General features: G+C 37.5%; 1 protein-coding gene across 1 annotated transcript in view; it reads right to left on the reverse strand.

Moving 5' to 3' along the window:
* LOC143886435 (ATP sulfurylase 2-like) overlaps positions 1-17,341 on the reverse strand; it is a 35,516-nt gene extending 18,175 nt beyond the window's left edge. Inside the window, exons 1-4 of the mRNA XM_077390401.1 lie at positions 16,656-17,341; positions 11,774-12,179; positions 10,730-10,990; positions 3,755-3,841 (exon numbers count right to left, since the gene is read on the reverse strand). Coding sequence (XP_077246516.1) covers positions 3,755-3,841; positions 10,730-10,990; positions 11,774-12,179; positions 16,656-17,200 — 1,299 coding nt within the window. The 5' untranslated portion in view covers positions 17,201-17,341. The remainder of the gene's footprint in view (positions 1-3,754; positions 3,842-10,729; positions 10,991-11,773; positions 12,180-16,655) is intronic.
* Positions 17,342-17,551: the final 210 nt, after the last annotated feature.

The raw sequence follows: 17,551 nt of genomic DNA on the forward strand, positions 1-17,551 counted from the left end.
CCAGAAAGATCAGAAACGGCATGTGCAAGAGGGAGTTTGAGCTACTAATGTATAGAGGTACTTGAAGGAGCTTAGTGGTGTATGTAAGTGTGGTTTTTCGGCTCTAAAACTAGCTGTCCAGAGGTTAATTCCATCATTCGTGGGTCTGCTAGTCAGTTGAAATTCCATTCAGGCTCTTATAATTTATGGTATTTGGCTGATGTATGCTACTTCATTGGTTGACAGAATCTCAGTTGTAGGAAACTCTTTCATATAGTTTCTCTTGTCCACCCAACCATTGAGTGCTTGCTAAGTGACCAAGAACTTCCATTGATTTGATCAGGCTTGCCACAATTGTCATGCTCAAATCAGTTTCAAGCAATAGTCGCACTCCATACATCTTATTGTTTCAAAGATAATACTTTGTCCTAACAATATGTTGACAACGATCTTAAGATGAAGAGGCAGAGAAATCCATGTTCTGCAGCAAATGTTGGGCAACAGGGTGACGTCACTGACTTCACTTGACATACCTCCTTCCACAAATTCTCAGAAGTGCTAGAGATTTTTACTGAGACTTCAATATTTGAGTAGTCTGATGGTACAGCGTTAACTTTCTGAAATTTGTCTGCAAGTGGAGTTTTGCTACAGTTGTTGAGCTCACATATTTCTAATTTTGTTGTGGCCGGTCATTCGAAAACAAGAGAAGACCAACCAAGGGCAGGTGCTGAATTTTGGGGCATCCATCAGTGGTGGACACAGAATATTATGCTCAGTTCTCATGATATTGGTTCAAAAGGGTGTGATCAAAATGCTGCTACGCCAATATAAAAAATGCAAGTTTAAGAAAATCATATGGCTACAAACTGCTGGGCTCTGTCAAGTGTGTGAGATTTAATGTGGCAGAGAAAATGGCTCATCTGCAATTAGGGTTGGCTTTAACCATCAACATTTGGAGATCCAAACACATGGGTGAGGAAGTTACACAATTTTGGACAGATGCAGAGCGGGGGGAAATTTCCCTTACTCCCTTATGTTAAGGAAGGTCCGAGCTTGAGGGCAAGCTCCTTTTAAGAGGGGGAGTATGATGTAGATCGGGTCAAGCCTTGATTTGGCATGATCGTTGATCAAGGGCCAAGATTTGGCTAGCATGGCTTAGAGATGAAGACCCTATATTTTGGATTGGACATGTAAGTTGTGTTGTGGTTTGGTGATGGTGGATGTAATTAATTTTGTATTTACAAGTGAAAATGTGTGAGCGATGCATATGTATGTGTGTGGATCACTAATTTGTGGGATACTTAAAGGGGCTGAAATGTCTATAAATAGGGGCTTGGGTAGAGTTTTAGATAGCTTTTGAAAATGTAATTTTTGGAGATTTTGGAGTTTGTAGGGGGCATGGATGTGTTCCAAGAGAGATGGAGGTTTCATTCGTTAGAGATTTGCACTGTCATGGAGTGATGTGCGTTTTCTCTTCGGATCATCGATTCATCTTGTCGAGTGCAAGATCCGGCACCTTCACTTGGGAAAATCTTGTTGAGTGCAAGATCACATGAAGTATGTAATTTCCTTTTCCTATCTTGGGAATTCGATCCAATTTTCTCTGCATTATCCTTCTTAATAGTTCTTAGATCATATGAATTTCTGTTTCAGAGAATAAATTTCCCGATCCATATTTTCGACATTCCAATCCCTAAATTTCTTGCAAATCAGCCATATTTTCATGAAAATTTCCACACATTTGCTATAGATTTCAGATCTAAATCGGATCTGAAATTTCTGTGTCGTTTTTGCCACTTGCCCTACATCAGCTTACCCATGCGGTGTGTATGGGGTGTAATACCAATGAATTAGCGCATCATAAGAGTGTAAGACATATTGTTGGCTGTAATTGGGACCAAGGTTTTAAATGTCGGTTTTAATATGCATGTCAGTCTCTACTAAAATGGAAGCACACTGGTTTCAGACAAAGATTTCATTGAAAATTCTTTAATTCACGGAAGTTGATGAAAATGCTCATAAATGCTAGAATAAGCACAAATACACACTTGGAAACAGCCACATAATCAAGACAAACATGCAAAATATTTTAACAAGATCAAACACCTATAGGAACATAAATGTCCATTCGAAACTGAACATGTATAATCACGCATAAATATGCTTTAAAGAAATATAAAATGTAGGCAAAAACCACTTTATTCATTAATTCCATAAAGAAATTATAATATAATTATGGAGTGCAATATAATGATAGAATTTAAAGGATTTTCTAACAAAAATAAATAAATTAATTAATTTTTGAAATGCACGTAGAAGAACCCAACTAGAGCCAGGATTAGAGCCGGGTGATTCCTTTCACCTTCTTCATGAAATTTTACTGTAAGTGTATGAGTGGTATATCAGTATGTGTTACATTGTTATAGTTACATGAATTGAATGTGAGATATGGTGTATCTACTATGTATAAATATTTATATAAAGTACATGAAATGTAGCAAGCATTACATTACCAGATATGTGCGCCAGCGCAAGTCACTAGTTGTTCGATGTTAATAAACTATTATGGATGGTTGTCTTGCTTATGTGGGAATTTCTAAGTTTGTATTTGCGCTTCTTTTAGCATTTCCTGAAGTTTCATCTTAAAATTTGATCATTTGCATATGTTTCCATATGTTTTTGTGATTTTAAAAGAATTCCACCGAAATTTTTAGCCAAACCAAAAATGTTACCTTTTTCATGGCAACAAAACAGAAACCGAAACTGAAATTTAAAACCATGTTAGAAACTCACATGCAAATATGATTAGTTTTATTCAAAAATATAAATTTTATAATTTTTAAAATCTCGAATCCATAAAAAGGAAAAATGCATGCACTGATCCATGTGCTAATGCATCAAATCAATAAATAGTTGATGCATTTGCACTATAATTGACTGAATGATTTCATTTCGGTGGGGATGAAAATGGAAACATTTCATCCATTTCGTGTCGGTTTTGACCATCATGTAATACCATAATTTAGGCATCTCATCCCCAATAATTAGCAGATTTTGTCTTCATTCACAAGGTGGATGCTCTCAAATGCAACAGGCCATCCACGAAATGCCTTCTGCGATGGACGCTAGCAAATCCCATAAAACAAAATGTCACGCTTGGCATTGTACAGCTTGCTTAGGGTTTTACAAATTGTGGGGGGGGGGGGGGGGGGGGGGGGGTGTTAAATATAAAAGAAAAGTTAATAATAAAAGAGGCAAACTCGATATTCAATAATAAATCAGAATTTCACGCTTGGCATGGTACGAAAATGTGAAAACACACCCACATTAATTCTAACACTTCTAGCATTACATTTAAAAGTGTCGAAAAGGAGTGTCGACATGTGTGGTCACGCGTGTTGTGTCGGACACGGCACGACACGTGCGTCAACAATTAATTCATAGTGTTGGGTAAACCATAGGGTTTAGAAGGCTGTGTTGGGCTGGGAAAATTGTCTAAAGTTGGCAGGGAGTTTACTTCCTACTCTTTCTCTTTTATTAGTATTTCTGATATTTTATGCATGAAAGAGGCAGTCTATGGCATTGGAATTTTACGATATTGAAGAAATTTTCATGGGGTTGTTTCTAGAGGTCTTACATATAGATCTACGGTAATTTCCATTAAATATTTTAAGATTACCATTTCTTTAACTTCATGATGCATAAAAACATCATCCCTCTTCATAACAATCAATTGAACATATTTTGATCAAAAGAGAACCAGAATTTTTCTTACCTTGGTACCAGAGATGAATAGAAAATCTTGAGCACGTGAAGGATCAAAAAAGGCCATCTTCTTTGCCAATGTGTCATATGCTGCCACCTGTCGGCAATAACAAAACGGGAGGGATTAAGCTGGTGCAAGAAATACCATTAATCACATAAGACATTTCTTCTAAGAAATCAAATATTCTGAATGCTAATGATTTTCTTGACTGGGTAGTTAACAAGGCAACATGAATGCTTATTTATTTGTTAGCAACTGTATTTAATAATTATGAGAACAATACAACTTGGCCAGCATAGATTGAAATCCAAATGTAAATTTCATAAGAAAACGGCCACATTGAATCGTGTGGGCAGATCATATACTAGATTCTATGGTTTGTAATATGGAAAGAGATCGATTAGCAAGACAGAAAAATCTTGATTAATGAGAACAGTCATTACAAACTGAACTTGGCACACATGTTCCATATTCAAGACTGTTATTCCGATGGACCATCATAATGCCAGCGAGTGGGTTCAGGTCATGCTGGATGTGCATACATCATATACTAGTACTACCTCATCCTTTTAATATTTTCCAATTGAAAAAAACCCAACATTGCTTACATATATGTTGATCTTCTTGATCCAACCGATCACATAGGGTGTCAGGTGCTTCTCGATTTTCAATCTTAGCTTGCCCACCATAGCTTGGGATTGTTCACGCTACTAGCATTGTATATTATCAAATCAAAGACCATGTGATTGACCATGAACCTGGCATAGTTTTAAATTGATACCAAAACTGACCATGCACCTGCCATAGTTTTTGTTAACTTACCAACTTCTCCAAAAGCTTAAGCTGTTGGAGAAAGGCGTTATTTATCTTTTATACTTTAACACTCCCCCGCACGTGTGGCCCACTTGGCAAACACGTGGCACATGTGGTCCCACTTTTGGCCGACCATCGCATGTGGATTTTTGCTATCCGGGAGGTCTGAACTCGAGACCGTCGGCCAAAAGTGGGACCACATGTGCCACGTGTTTGCCAAGTGGGCCACACGTGCGGGGGAGTGTTAAAGTATAAAAGATAAATAATGCCTTTCTCCACCAGCTTAAGCTTTTGGAGAAGTTGGTAAGTTAACAGTTTTAAATCAATTCCGAAATTGACATGAAATGACCGGAATGTTTTCGTTTAAATCCCCACCGGAACCGAAATGTATATCGAAACCAAATTGTAAGTATATTAGTGGTATAATCTAGGATTTGGCCGACACTTCTAATTTATTGCCGACTCACATGTCCTGGCGTGTCCGACACGACACGCGTGTCCACACGTGTCAACACTCCTTTGGACACTTTTACTTGTATTGTTGGAAGTGTTAGACTTAATGTGGGCGTGTGGACATGTTTTTGTACTGTGTCAAGTGTGACATTCTGTTTTTTTTAATTGAAATTGTGTTTACCTCATTTAGACAACTCATATCCATGTCGAAACTGGACACACGAATCCATATCCACAAATCATGATTACATATACTTTTACCCGTGTCACCGTTTCTAAAGTTTGGGGGTTTGTCGTGTCCGACACTCTGTGTCCGCGTCGACACGCAACACTCGTGTTCGTGTCCACAAATCATAGGGTATAATATACCAGTATATGTTAAACCATTATGGGTTTTTTTTTGCTTACATGATGGTTATGAGTTTGAATGTGTGTATTCTAGTAATTCGTTAAATTTCATCTTAAATGTCCATAATTTGCATATGTTTCCATATGTTTATGAAATTTTATAGATTTCCAAGAAAATTTTCATTCAAAACCGACATATTTCTATTTCCATCACAATCTAAACAAATAACGAAAGTGAAACTTGAAGCCTTGGCACCTGGTCTTGAATATTTTGTGATTTTATGGGTCATTCTCTTGCTTTGGCGAGTACATCAACCTGTGCAGGTCAAGGACAATTCTTTCATCTCCATATTTCACCACATCTTGATCATACTGAAAGGGGCGAAGCCACGTATATAATAAGGGGGGCAGCTGCCTCCCATGAGTTAAAAAAAAAAAACTAAATAAAGTACATGTTTTAAAAGTTTTGGAAAAGTTCTTCTATGCTTTTCTAGAAAACAACAGTTGAAAAGTAGCTTTTCTAGAAAACAACAGTTGAAAAGTAGCAAAATATAAAAATAAAGTAGGACAATGATACTTTTCGTGGATCATGAGATTGGTTCACTGCACGAGGATAAATTCTCCACTTTTGACGTTTTCCTTTACCTTTGAAACTTAAAGGAAAACGTCAAGGACTCAAGGGGGTGATTTTATCCATCAAGGGGGTGATTTTAGAAAATATCACTGCCCTAAAATAAACCCTAACTTGAAATTCACACTAAAAAAATAGAGTTCTTTTTTCCTTTCTGAAACTACTCGCCCCTCCCACTCCCACGGTCCCAACTCGGCAACTCTCAAGCCGTTCGATTCAACTTCGCCCCTCCCACTCTCATCTAAGAAGTAAAGAAGAAGAATAAGAAAAAGAATAAGGAGGAGGAGGAGGTAAGGGCAGATTTTTTTCCTTTTTTTCTTTTATTTTTTGTATTTCTAAAGACTAAAGCATTTGATTGATGAGATTTGCCCTAGATATTTATGATAAAACCCTAGAAATTTACGGAATCGGATGGTAGATCAATGGATGACTGATAGTTTGATTACTTACATTGAAAATGATATATTTTGTAGCATTGATAATGAAACAATCATGCATTGCTTTCAGAACATGATCGACTCCTCGAGGACAACTGTAGTGAGTTTTTCATTAACAATGAATTTTTCTTGGATTAAATATATTATCTTATTTTGCCCCCCTTATGTATAAATCCTGGCTCCGCCACTGCCTACTGGGATGTCTCTTCTTCTCCTTCGTGAACCTCTGATTCACTTCCCTCAGCCAGATTCATCTCCCTTCTCTTATGGCATTGATTAAATCAATGCCCATGTTCGTCACCTGTAGCACATTTCTTGGATGAGGCACACCATATGGGTTTCCCTTTGGAAGATGATGAGCCTACAGTTTACTTGGTTGGCTCACTTCGTAAATCTTGGTTCGTGGGTGTCGTGTGTTGGGATAGGTCCCTGATGGGGAGACTTTCATGTCCCCTCACACCTTTCCTTGATTCTGGATTGTGGATCGTGTAAAATCCATTCTAGAGAAACTCCATTGGCGATCGAATATTTGACTCCTTGAATTGGATATTTCCAAATCTGTCTCAACTCTCAACCCTATTCCCCATCTTGATAACATCATATAGGATCCAGATTGGTTGCATCATAAACCAATCTAGGATGACCAATCATAATCCACTGATAAATCCCTCCACTTGTGGCAACCTGATTTCTGCTAGTCCGTTAGGTGAGGAGATTCGATAAAACTCCTCAGTGCTCTCCCTCATGGATCGAATCCCACACACCAACTGCTAAATCCACAACCATGTTTGAATGGGCTCTTTGCCCTGGCGAGTCCCGGAGATTTGCAGTTGCTCTCACCAAGCGAAAGCTCCCCCATAAGCTTGTATGCTACAAGCCTGACCTTCTTCACTTCAGAAACATCCATATAATCGAAAAAATGTCCAACCTCCAAAAGCCAATCAAAAAATCCTTCATATGGATTTGGTCATTGATGTCTAGGAGATCCACTCTCATCTTGTAATTTCTAGAGTCTCGATCTTGATTAACTTCATCTTGCCCTCCAAGTATAATCACTTTGAGCTCTTTGTCGCTGGACTATTGCACGTAGGTTTGTGGCTTACGTGATTGTCTCCGTAGGTTACCACGAACAAGAAGATCACAACCCTCTTTGATGATCTGGATCCTACCATCGTCATGGGCCTGGGAATGCTCTATGGATTCCACCAACTGTGCATTCTTTGGTCAAATCTCTTGTTGGAATGCTTGGAACACCACTACTATAATAGGTTGATCTTCGAGAATACCATCTGTGGATTGTGGCAATTTGATCCGTTATTCGTTATCGAAGCAGGGAAAACATCGCTGTGATACTAAATAGCATAGCAGATATCACAAAGGAAAATAAATAAGTGAAGAACACATCTTCAACCTCAAAAACACCTTGAAGAAATGAATCTACATATGAAAAACAAGGCCCTAATGACTAGAAATTGTAAATTTTACCAAAAACAGTAAAAACGTAATTCGCCTAAAACTCCACATTTGACAATAAATACTAAAAGAAATCGTCCCTAAAAAGAACAGACTCAAAATCCTCTAAATTGGCTAAGAATGGAAGTTATCATAAAAAAAATATAAATGAAAAAGGAATGATATCTCCATCCTCCAGGGATTTTTTTTAGGATGATACAATGCTTGATCCGGCATATCGGGCATGCTATCATAGAGCTCGGCGACACAAATCCAGCGTTATATTATATGCCCTGATCAAACGGTCAGATCAAAAGTTACAATTGATTGAATTTTTTACCCTCTTGTCTTCTTTTGATCTTGCACATTTAGAACCTCTTTGGCGCACTGTTCTACATCAGATATCTATCTAATAACATTCTGAGTCATCTTCCACAATTATAAGATCCTCAATCATTGAAGAGATTAATCACAAACAACAGAACAAAGCCAAAAGCTCAGCTTTCGTAGAATCTTTCACTCCTATCAAACAAAAGTAAGCCAGCTTCATCCCACCCGTGTGCTCTCTAAAGATACAGCAACTCAGTCAATCGGGGACTCCAGAAGAACCACAAAAATTTTACTTGATCTTATCCGAACACATCGGTTCTAAAAAGATGGTCCCATACTAGTCAAAAGTACTGGAAAATCTGTCTATGCAGCCAGTCTGACAATTTTTGGTGACCGAGTTAAACAAATCAAGTAGTTTTCTTATTTCTGTTGTTATCATATTAGCCATTCCTCTACGTCGCATCATATTAGCCATTCCTTCTCGCATTTCTCTCATTTTCTAATAAATTTCCTCATGACAAAGCGAGAAAAATAAAATGGTCAAACTCAAATATTAGTTATATCCATTCAAACTGTGAATCTAGCGGACTTTGGTCATACTAGAAAAAATATGGTCAAAACTAGAAAAATCAGTGCAGCTAGAAAGTACCTGTGAACTTTGGTTAACTGATATATATATATATATATATATATATATATATATATATATATATATATATATATATATATATATATATGAGAAAAGTGTTGGTGTGCTTAAGTGGTTATAACGCCTCCCATTGGTTCCCTTAAGCGGGACCCAAACATTTAAACGAATGGGAGGCGTTATAACCACTTAAGCGCACCAAAAAAATGGTGCGCTCAACATATTCCTCTCTCTCTCTCTCTCTCTCTCTCTCTCTCTCTCTCTATATATATATATATATATATATATATATATATAAATATATATATATATATATATATATCGGTGACTTCCACCAACTACAAGCTTCTGAGTTTTCAAATTTATCTAGAGGATTTATGGTAATTTCCTAACATTCTAGCATGTTCTTAAAATAACAGTTCATGCTCTGAAATCTACAACGCTGAACAGTTGTAATAGCAGCTTGCCAGGGGCATTCTCTTTTCCAAACATTCTGGGATTGTACATCACCAACTACCACAGTCATTTTGAAGTTCTTTTGTGCTGGATTTTTTTTTTCTTTTCTGCTATATTTAACAAGCCATTTTGAGATTCTTTTGTCTTACATTCAACATATTTTTTTGTCTTATATTCAACATATTCCTGCACTTCCAAGTATCTATTTAGAACCATGGATACTAATGGAAAAATGGTGACAAATGTAGAGCACCCAAAAAAGGGCAGAAATTGGAATTTTACATTTTTAATTATATCATGAAAAAGATAGCAGTCCTTCGTTTCTAAATTAGTAATGTAGAAGTAAAGGCCGTCTTCACACAACAAGGATTAAAGAAAAAAGAAGGCCATTTAGAGGCAAGGGCATCCGCATTTCCGGTAAGAGCAACCAAGTTTGCATATAACCATCACGAAGTTATGGTATTCACTCAATAAAGAACTTAAAACTATCATTCACAGGCCAATTTTACCCATACCTTCTGTATCGTACACAAGGTGAAAGGTTCATTAGAATTAGATTTTCACAGGCCATATCAACTTGACTCTAGCTAGAAAGAATTATGTCTAAACATGAATAAATAATTATGAGACATTTCAATAGAGAAAGACAAATCCTATCATAAGCTGACAAGCTACTGGCACTCATTCATTGAATTAATTATTTTGTTTAGTTTTGGTAAAATAACTTCTAAACCAGGAAAAATCATATTTTTGAAAAACAAGTTATAATATATTCAGGCTAGATTATATATTTTTTTATATGAGTTATTCTTGCAAGATCTGCAGGTTGACAGAGTCATATTTTTCATTTTTAAAAATAAAGAAAATAATTAATATTTCATAGTAAAAAATAATGTAATTTTTAAAAATGAAATGGACAAGAAAATTATAAAGGAACATAAAAAGTATAATTCATTCTATTATATTGTGATAGACTAATTTTGTACCTTACTATTCTAGAAATTCACGACAATGCATGTCACTAGGTACCTGATCTTATAAAACTATTATGGATAGCTGTCTTACTTATGTGATGGTTTCTGAGTGTATATTTGTGCTTACTCTATCATTTCCTGAAGTTTCATCTTAATTTCTATCATTCGCATGGATTTCCATAACTACCACGATTATGTTACTTTCACAGAAATCCATGAACGAAACTTACATGTTTTTGTCATGTATAATTCAAGTTATATAACTGCAAGTTTTATGCAGAACCAAACTTTAAATAAAGTAATCATTAGAAATGATCATTCTACATATATATCTATACTAAAGTCTTCAAATGAATTCCATTTTTCAAACACATGAAAAAAGGTAGAAAGAAGTAGCATTTCTGAAAAAGTTGAAGCCAATAATGCATAGTGTGACATGCGTACCCTGAATGGCAAAATGTTCAGCTTCTCTAAGCCAGGGGCCATGCTTAAAACTTTTTTCCCATGATCTGGATCATATAAATCCCTCTTCTCCGTCGGATGACTCATTCCGGCAGGATCACGACCAACAATGTAGAAATTAGCCCCTGCATTTACTCGTGCCTTCGCATGCCACTGAACTTCAGTTGGACCCGCATAATGCATGGGTGATGGAAATATAGACACAATAGTTGTCTCAGGGTCAAGCACTCCATCTTCTAGAACCTGGACGAAAAGGAGTTAATATATACATGGAACTTTCTAAGCTTTTATCGCGAATATCTTAGAGGCTATGTCACAAATATCTCTGACATTTTCAAAATATAGTGATTTTATCACGACATTTTTATAAAATAACAAAATCCAGAAATAATCCCGAGATTTAAAAAAAAAAACCATAGTGATATATTAATTTTCAATCATTTATCGCGATAATATCATGACAATATCATGACAATTTTACGATATTTTAGATTTTAGATTTTTTTTTTCTTAAATTATATAGGGACCAATAGGGTGATGTTAAATTCGTACCCCCTGTAGGATGATTCACGCCCCTTTCAACATGAATGTAGCAGACTTTAATGCTTTTTGACGTTATAAGGGGTGTAAATTATCAAACAGTGGGTGCGAATTTATCATATCCCATTATATATTTTTATATATTTTTTAATAATTTTATTTGGGCAATGATAAATTTGCACCCCCTATAGGATAATTTGCACCCCTTTTAATGTGAATTTTGGCAGACTTCAACGCTTTTTGACGTCAATTCATGTTTAAAAGGGCGCGAATTATTTTACAGGGGGTGCGAATTTATCATCACCCTTTTATTTTTATTGATTTTCCCTGATATAAACCCGAAAAAAATTAAAAACAAAATTAATATATCCTGAGATTTTCCCTTGCCGGGAAATTCCCAACAATGATATTTGTGACTTAGCTTCGAGGTATGAAGTATGAACCGTGAGAAAATTAAGGCAAGCAAGTGAAATAAGTAGTAAAAACCTTGCTATGTTGTTCCATTCGGACATCTAAAGGCACATCATCTGCCTTAGTATAACCACCCAAGGGATGAAGCAATAAAATTGGTTTCTTAAAACCCATTTCTAGAAGGCGCCTACGTGTATCATTCATTAGCAATGCATGCCCATTGTGAACAGGGTTCCTTAGCTGAAAGGCAAATACTGCGTCGGCTTCACGCCTGTCAAATTCTTTGCGGAGTTGTTGTGGAGAGAGCCTGTAGTGATCAAGACCATCATTATATTTGATAGGTTCTAGCACTTCCAGGTCCCCACCAATTAGCCAATTTCCAGCTGGACTAATTACCTCCTCAACATAAGGTAATCCAGGTGCAGTAGTTCCCCATGTTCTGGCAATCCTTTCTTCTTTGTTATGCTTATATATTTGAACTCTGCAAAAAGAGAAGAAATTGCATAGCATGTAAATACCAGCTTGATGATGGTTAAGATAGAAACAAAAAAGAACAACTAAATCCTACGGTAGAATGGATTCAAGGATTTTCCAGCAGATAGGATATTAAGATAGGGGCGAAAGAAAAACAAAATCTTACTTCAGAATGGATTCAAGAATATTCCAGAGTATGGAGAACAGGGAAAGATTTCCATCTTTCTGACAGACTAACTATTAACCAATCCGCTGCCAAAAAAAAACAAAACAAAAAAAAAACACTATTACCCAATCCCCTGACCATGAGTTGTGTTCCAAGTGATTGTTAGGACCAAAAAAGAAGTTTCTTCATTCAAGTCAAGGTAGAAGTTTTACAAGAAACTTACTCAACAAATTGCATTTCAACTGTCATATTGTTGAGAACTGTTTCACATAGTATTGATAACTAGGACATGCAGGCTTTGAGGCACTCTTAAAAGCCACTAGACCACTCACACAGGGATCAATCAAGTGGTTAAGAATTTTCAAACTGAGAATAAAAGGACTATATAACTTGGGGATCCAACAGCAAACTTCAAAAGCCTTAAAACCACCGTCTATCAAAAAGGGCATCAGGTGGACAATATGAATTCCGCTGGAAACTTGTGGATTGGTAAGAGGACCCGAATAGCTCATAATGAAACTGAACAAGCAATAATAACTGGTGCAGATAATGGAGCCCATAAAAAGAAGAGTTCCTCTCTAAACAAAAAGAAAAGATAACGTATAGGCCAGGTCGAGGTACACAACAGGACTGCCGTTATTAATTTACGACAAACACGCCACAAATATTGCCGGGTTAACAGAACACTCTTTTTTTTCAAAAGTTTGAGGGCTACGTAAACCGTTTTTGTACTTTGCTTACTATAGTAGCGGAGGCATTACGAAAGATGATGGAAAAGGCTACATATGGAAGACTGATACATGAATTCAAGGTTGGAAGCTCAGATTTGGTGGCAAATCATTTGCAATTTGCGGACGATAGCTTGCTTTTTTGTGCAGCATCATCCGGAGCAAGCGAGATATCTCAAAGCTGTTCTACAGTACTGCAAGGCAGTTTCCGGCTAGCAGGTCAATTTTTATTAAATCTATCGTTATGAGAGTGAAGACGGATGATGAGATGGTGAGAAATATCGCATCTATTATTGGGTATAGAAGGTCGGAGTTACTTAGTTCTTGTCTTGGTCTTCTACTATGGGTTAGCAAGCACAACAAGTCCCTTTTAAGCCCGGTGGTGGACAGGTTGGAAAGAAAACTTCCAACATGGAAAAGGGAGATGCCATTTGAAAAAAAAAAAAAGGATAGCCCCTATAAAATCAGGTATTGCCAATTTTCCCATCTAATGTATGTTTTTATTCTCTTGCCACTGTAACCAAGGTTTTAAATTTTGGTTTTGGTTTCGATTTTGGTGTCCAGAGAAATGGAAATGTTTCAGTATTGGTTCGAATTTTCGGTGGAAATCATGAAAAATCACAGGAATGTAGGGGAAAATATGGAAATGATTGAATTATAAGATGACATTTTCAGGAAACACTAGAATAACCACAAATACGCAATTAGAAACCATCATATAACCTAAACCATCCATAGTGGCATAATAACCTCGAACACCAAGTGACATGACGTCAGGCATGTCTGATAATTCAGTAAATACTACATTTCAGATGTAATTCATATAGGTATCAATAATACATACGCCACATTTCGCATGAAATTCATATAAATATAATTATGTAATATGTATTGATATAGTATTCCATTAATGTACTTACGACTTTAGTTTCGGTATGTGTTTCGGTTTGGTATCATTTTGATGGGATGGAAAAAAACATTTTAACGTACTTGTGATTTTATTTTCGGTATGTGTTTCGGTTTTTCGTATCATTTCGATGGAATGGACAAGGAAACATTTATGTCATTTCATGTCGGTTTCGGTGAAAATTTAAAACCATGCTTGTGATGTTGTGGACCATTTGGAGAGTATCCAAAAAGATTTCTATGCTTGAACCGTCGAAGTTTAACTTTAGCCATCTAGGATCATCTAACCGAACCAGTCTTATCCTTAGGAGCCCTCCAATCCCAGCAAGACCCAGATTACCTATGCTTGAACCGTCAAAGTTTACCTTTAGCCATCCAGGATCAGGGAGAAACCAATAATCTCTATCGACAAATCTCCATCTAGCATCATTTGATATCTAAGGAGTACAACATAAATTTAGGAAGGATCCTAGCCCAAGAGAAACGATATAATCCTGAAGTACGTAAATGAAGAACTCTTAGCCACTCTCTTAAAGATTGGAGCATTCCTTACTTTCCAACTAGCCCAAAGAGTCAAGATCAGTGCTAACTTCTCCGTTTCCTAGATCAAGGGGCATGGAACCAGCGATGAAGAAGGTCTGTCAAGTGGGCAGCAAAGATCCATGACATCCCAAACGACTTAAGGATCAAGGTCCACACATCTCTATAAAACTTTCAGTGGAGGAGCAGATGATTTACAGATTCCTCTGCTTCAAAGAAAAGAGTGCAGTGGTCTATGATGAGCATTGGAAGGCTCTGAAGATGATCGATTGTCTATATCTTGTCCTGAAATGTTGTTCATCCAGCTGCAGAAACTCTAGGCAAGACGAAGAGCTCCAAACCAAGGTTGCCAGGGCGGGAATCGTGGGTTTGCCGGAGAGTCGCCGGGGATTCGTAGGGGATTCGTCGGAGAGTCGTCAGGGAATCCTCGGGATTCGCCGGAGAGTCGGGATTCGCTGGGGATTCGTCGGGGAATCGCCTGGGAATCACGGTTCTAAAAATTGGGAATCGGGGTTCCCACAATTTGGGAATCGGGGTTCCGACAAATCCGAACCCTGATTCCCAATTTTCGGGGATTCAAACCGATTCCCGAATCGGATTCGCGTACCAGGGAATCGCGATTCCTCAGTCCAGGGAACGAATCCTGCTTCCTTGCTCCAAACACTTAATAGCGGTGAAGATAGAGGGCAAGAGGCAATCTTGTAAAACGGATGACTTCGATTTAAGTTTACAGACAAATTTCTATTTGCGTCTCTTCTTTCCCTCTACTTTGATTAGAAAGGAAAAAAATTCCATAAAAAAATTTGTTGCAATCCTAAGTGGTTTAATGGCCTAGCCTAACGTGTTCCAATAGTCCTTGGACTTTTAGCGTATTGTTTAGGTAGCTAACATTTGGTATCAAAGCCAACACCACATCTTGTTTTCAAGTCACAGAATGGCTGCCGGGTGAAAAACGCTACCTGGAGCAACGGGAGTGAAAGCCGTCATTCAGTCTCCCGCCGAGGGAAAGCAGGGAATTGTGAAAAGTTTTACCTAGAACCACAAGAGTGAAAGCCATCACAGAGTGGGCCACTGACTGAAAGGGTGACCTATGAAAAGGGCTACCTAGAGAATGACCAAAGTGAAATCCATCACAGAATGTGCCACTAGGTGCTTCGACTACACAGCCCGGTGAAATGTTACGATGCTATGTGGTATAAGGGCCTAATGTAATGCGTTCCAATAGCCCCGGGCCTCTTTTGGCATATTGGTTAGGCACATTGTTTTAAATTTCCTCCGAAACCGACATGAAATGACCGAAATGCATAAACCAAAATCATAAATGTAATAGTCGTATACTACATTAGTATGTACTACATAATTATATTTATACGAAGAGAATACAAAATGCGGTGCATATATTATTTATAAATATTTATACGAATTAGATGTGAAATTTGGCAGTACTAAATTGTTTGGCATGCGCGACAGTGCATGTCAATAGGTGCCTGATGTTTTTAAACAATTTTGGATGGGTGTCTTGCTTATATGACGATTTTTAAGTGCGTATCTGTTCTTATTCTAGTCTTTTCTAAAATTTCATCTTTAAATTCTATCATTTGCATATATTTTCATACGTTCCCACCGAGACCGAAATGTTTTCGTTTCCGTGGCGACCGAAATCGAAACTGAAACCAAAATTTAAAACCTTAGTTAGGCACCTAATAATTGTCAGTTGCAAAACCCGCAACGAAACAAAATGAAATAAAATCCACGAAAACTGTAAGATTCTAACCAAACCTAAAGAATTTCCTTTTCCATGGAAAAAACTTGTGAAAAAAAAAATCCATGAAAACTTTGTGAGCGTCACCAAACATGCCCAAAACCATAGCCAAATTTTCATTCGCTTCTCCTAACCCTGCCATTCTAACCTACTCCCACCAACAAAATATCAAATTTGTAGCCCCTAACCTCACATCTTTCAGAAAAACAACAAAAAAAAAGGAAAAAAATTCCACAAAACTGGGCATGAATACATTCATAAAAATCACAGTTTTTTATTTCCCCATCATTACCATCAATACCATCCAAACAAACAAAATCCAATAAACAAATACAGGATAACAGAAAGAACAAAATAAAAACAATAAATAAACCAACAAACCTCCTCAGAATGCCTACAAGATCCCCTTTCGGGCCCACCAATCTGACGTCGGGGATCGAGCCAATCGCCTCCTTATCCTGATCATCAATGGCCAAAACGATCGGAAGAGACATATTAACGACTTTCCCATCATCCAATCTGAGAGAATTGAAATGCAAACTCTGCAAATATTCATCCTCCCTCATGAACCCTCTCAGAGGGCTGGCCCACCCCTCACTTATCACGTGGACCCACTCAAGATCCACATTGCTCAGCTTCACTTTAGGAAGAGTCTCCGCCTCTGCTCTCTTTTCTGACCGTTGGATCTCCGGCACAATCAGATCCACGAGTGATCCACCGTCTGGTTCGATCAAAGAACTCTTTATAACCTTAGAAGAAGGAAAAGACATTATTGATTTTGGGAGAGAGATTGTTAGAGGGTTAGAATGGTATATGGGGTGGTTTGGGATTTTTGTGAATTGGGTTCTTCTTCTTCTTCTAGTGTTTTGAGGGTGGAAGAGACTAAAATTGAGGTCTAGATTTGTAGACTGTGCTCTCAAAGCCATAGAGAGAGGCAACAGTACACAGGGATATTACAATTTACAAAGCAATAGAATCCAAACGATCCTTTAAATCTTGGTAGATGTCGTGTACGCCTTTGAATATGGAAGGGGATTTTGAGGGGTGCATGAGGTAAAAAACGGGGGTTTGTTTTTCTGGGCTGTGGTGGCTGTGCGGTTTTAGACTTTGGACTAAAAAAGGAGGTGGGGTCAAAACTCAAAAAGTATTTGTGTCACACAGGAAGCCCGTGTCCCAAGGCAGAGGAGTGTCGAGTATATTATTTCTTTTCTCATATAATAAGAGAAAAGAGTAGATACTCCGTGTACTCCCTAGAGTAGATAACTTATCTACTCCCT

This window comes from Tasmannia lanceolata, unplaced genomic scaffold (genome assembly GCF_043159265.1).
Source record: "Tasmannia lanceolata isolate RefF3 unplaced genomic scaffold, GAP_Taslan_0.1 ptg000011l, whole genome shotgun sequence".
Classification (NCBI taxonomy): Eukaryota; Viridiplantae; Streptophyta; class Magnoliopsida; order Canellales; family Winteraceae; genus Tasmannia; species Tasmannia lanceolata.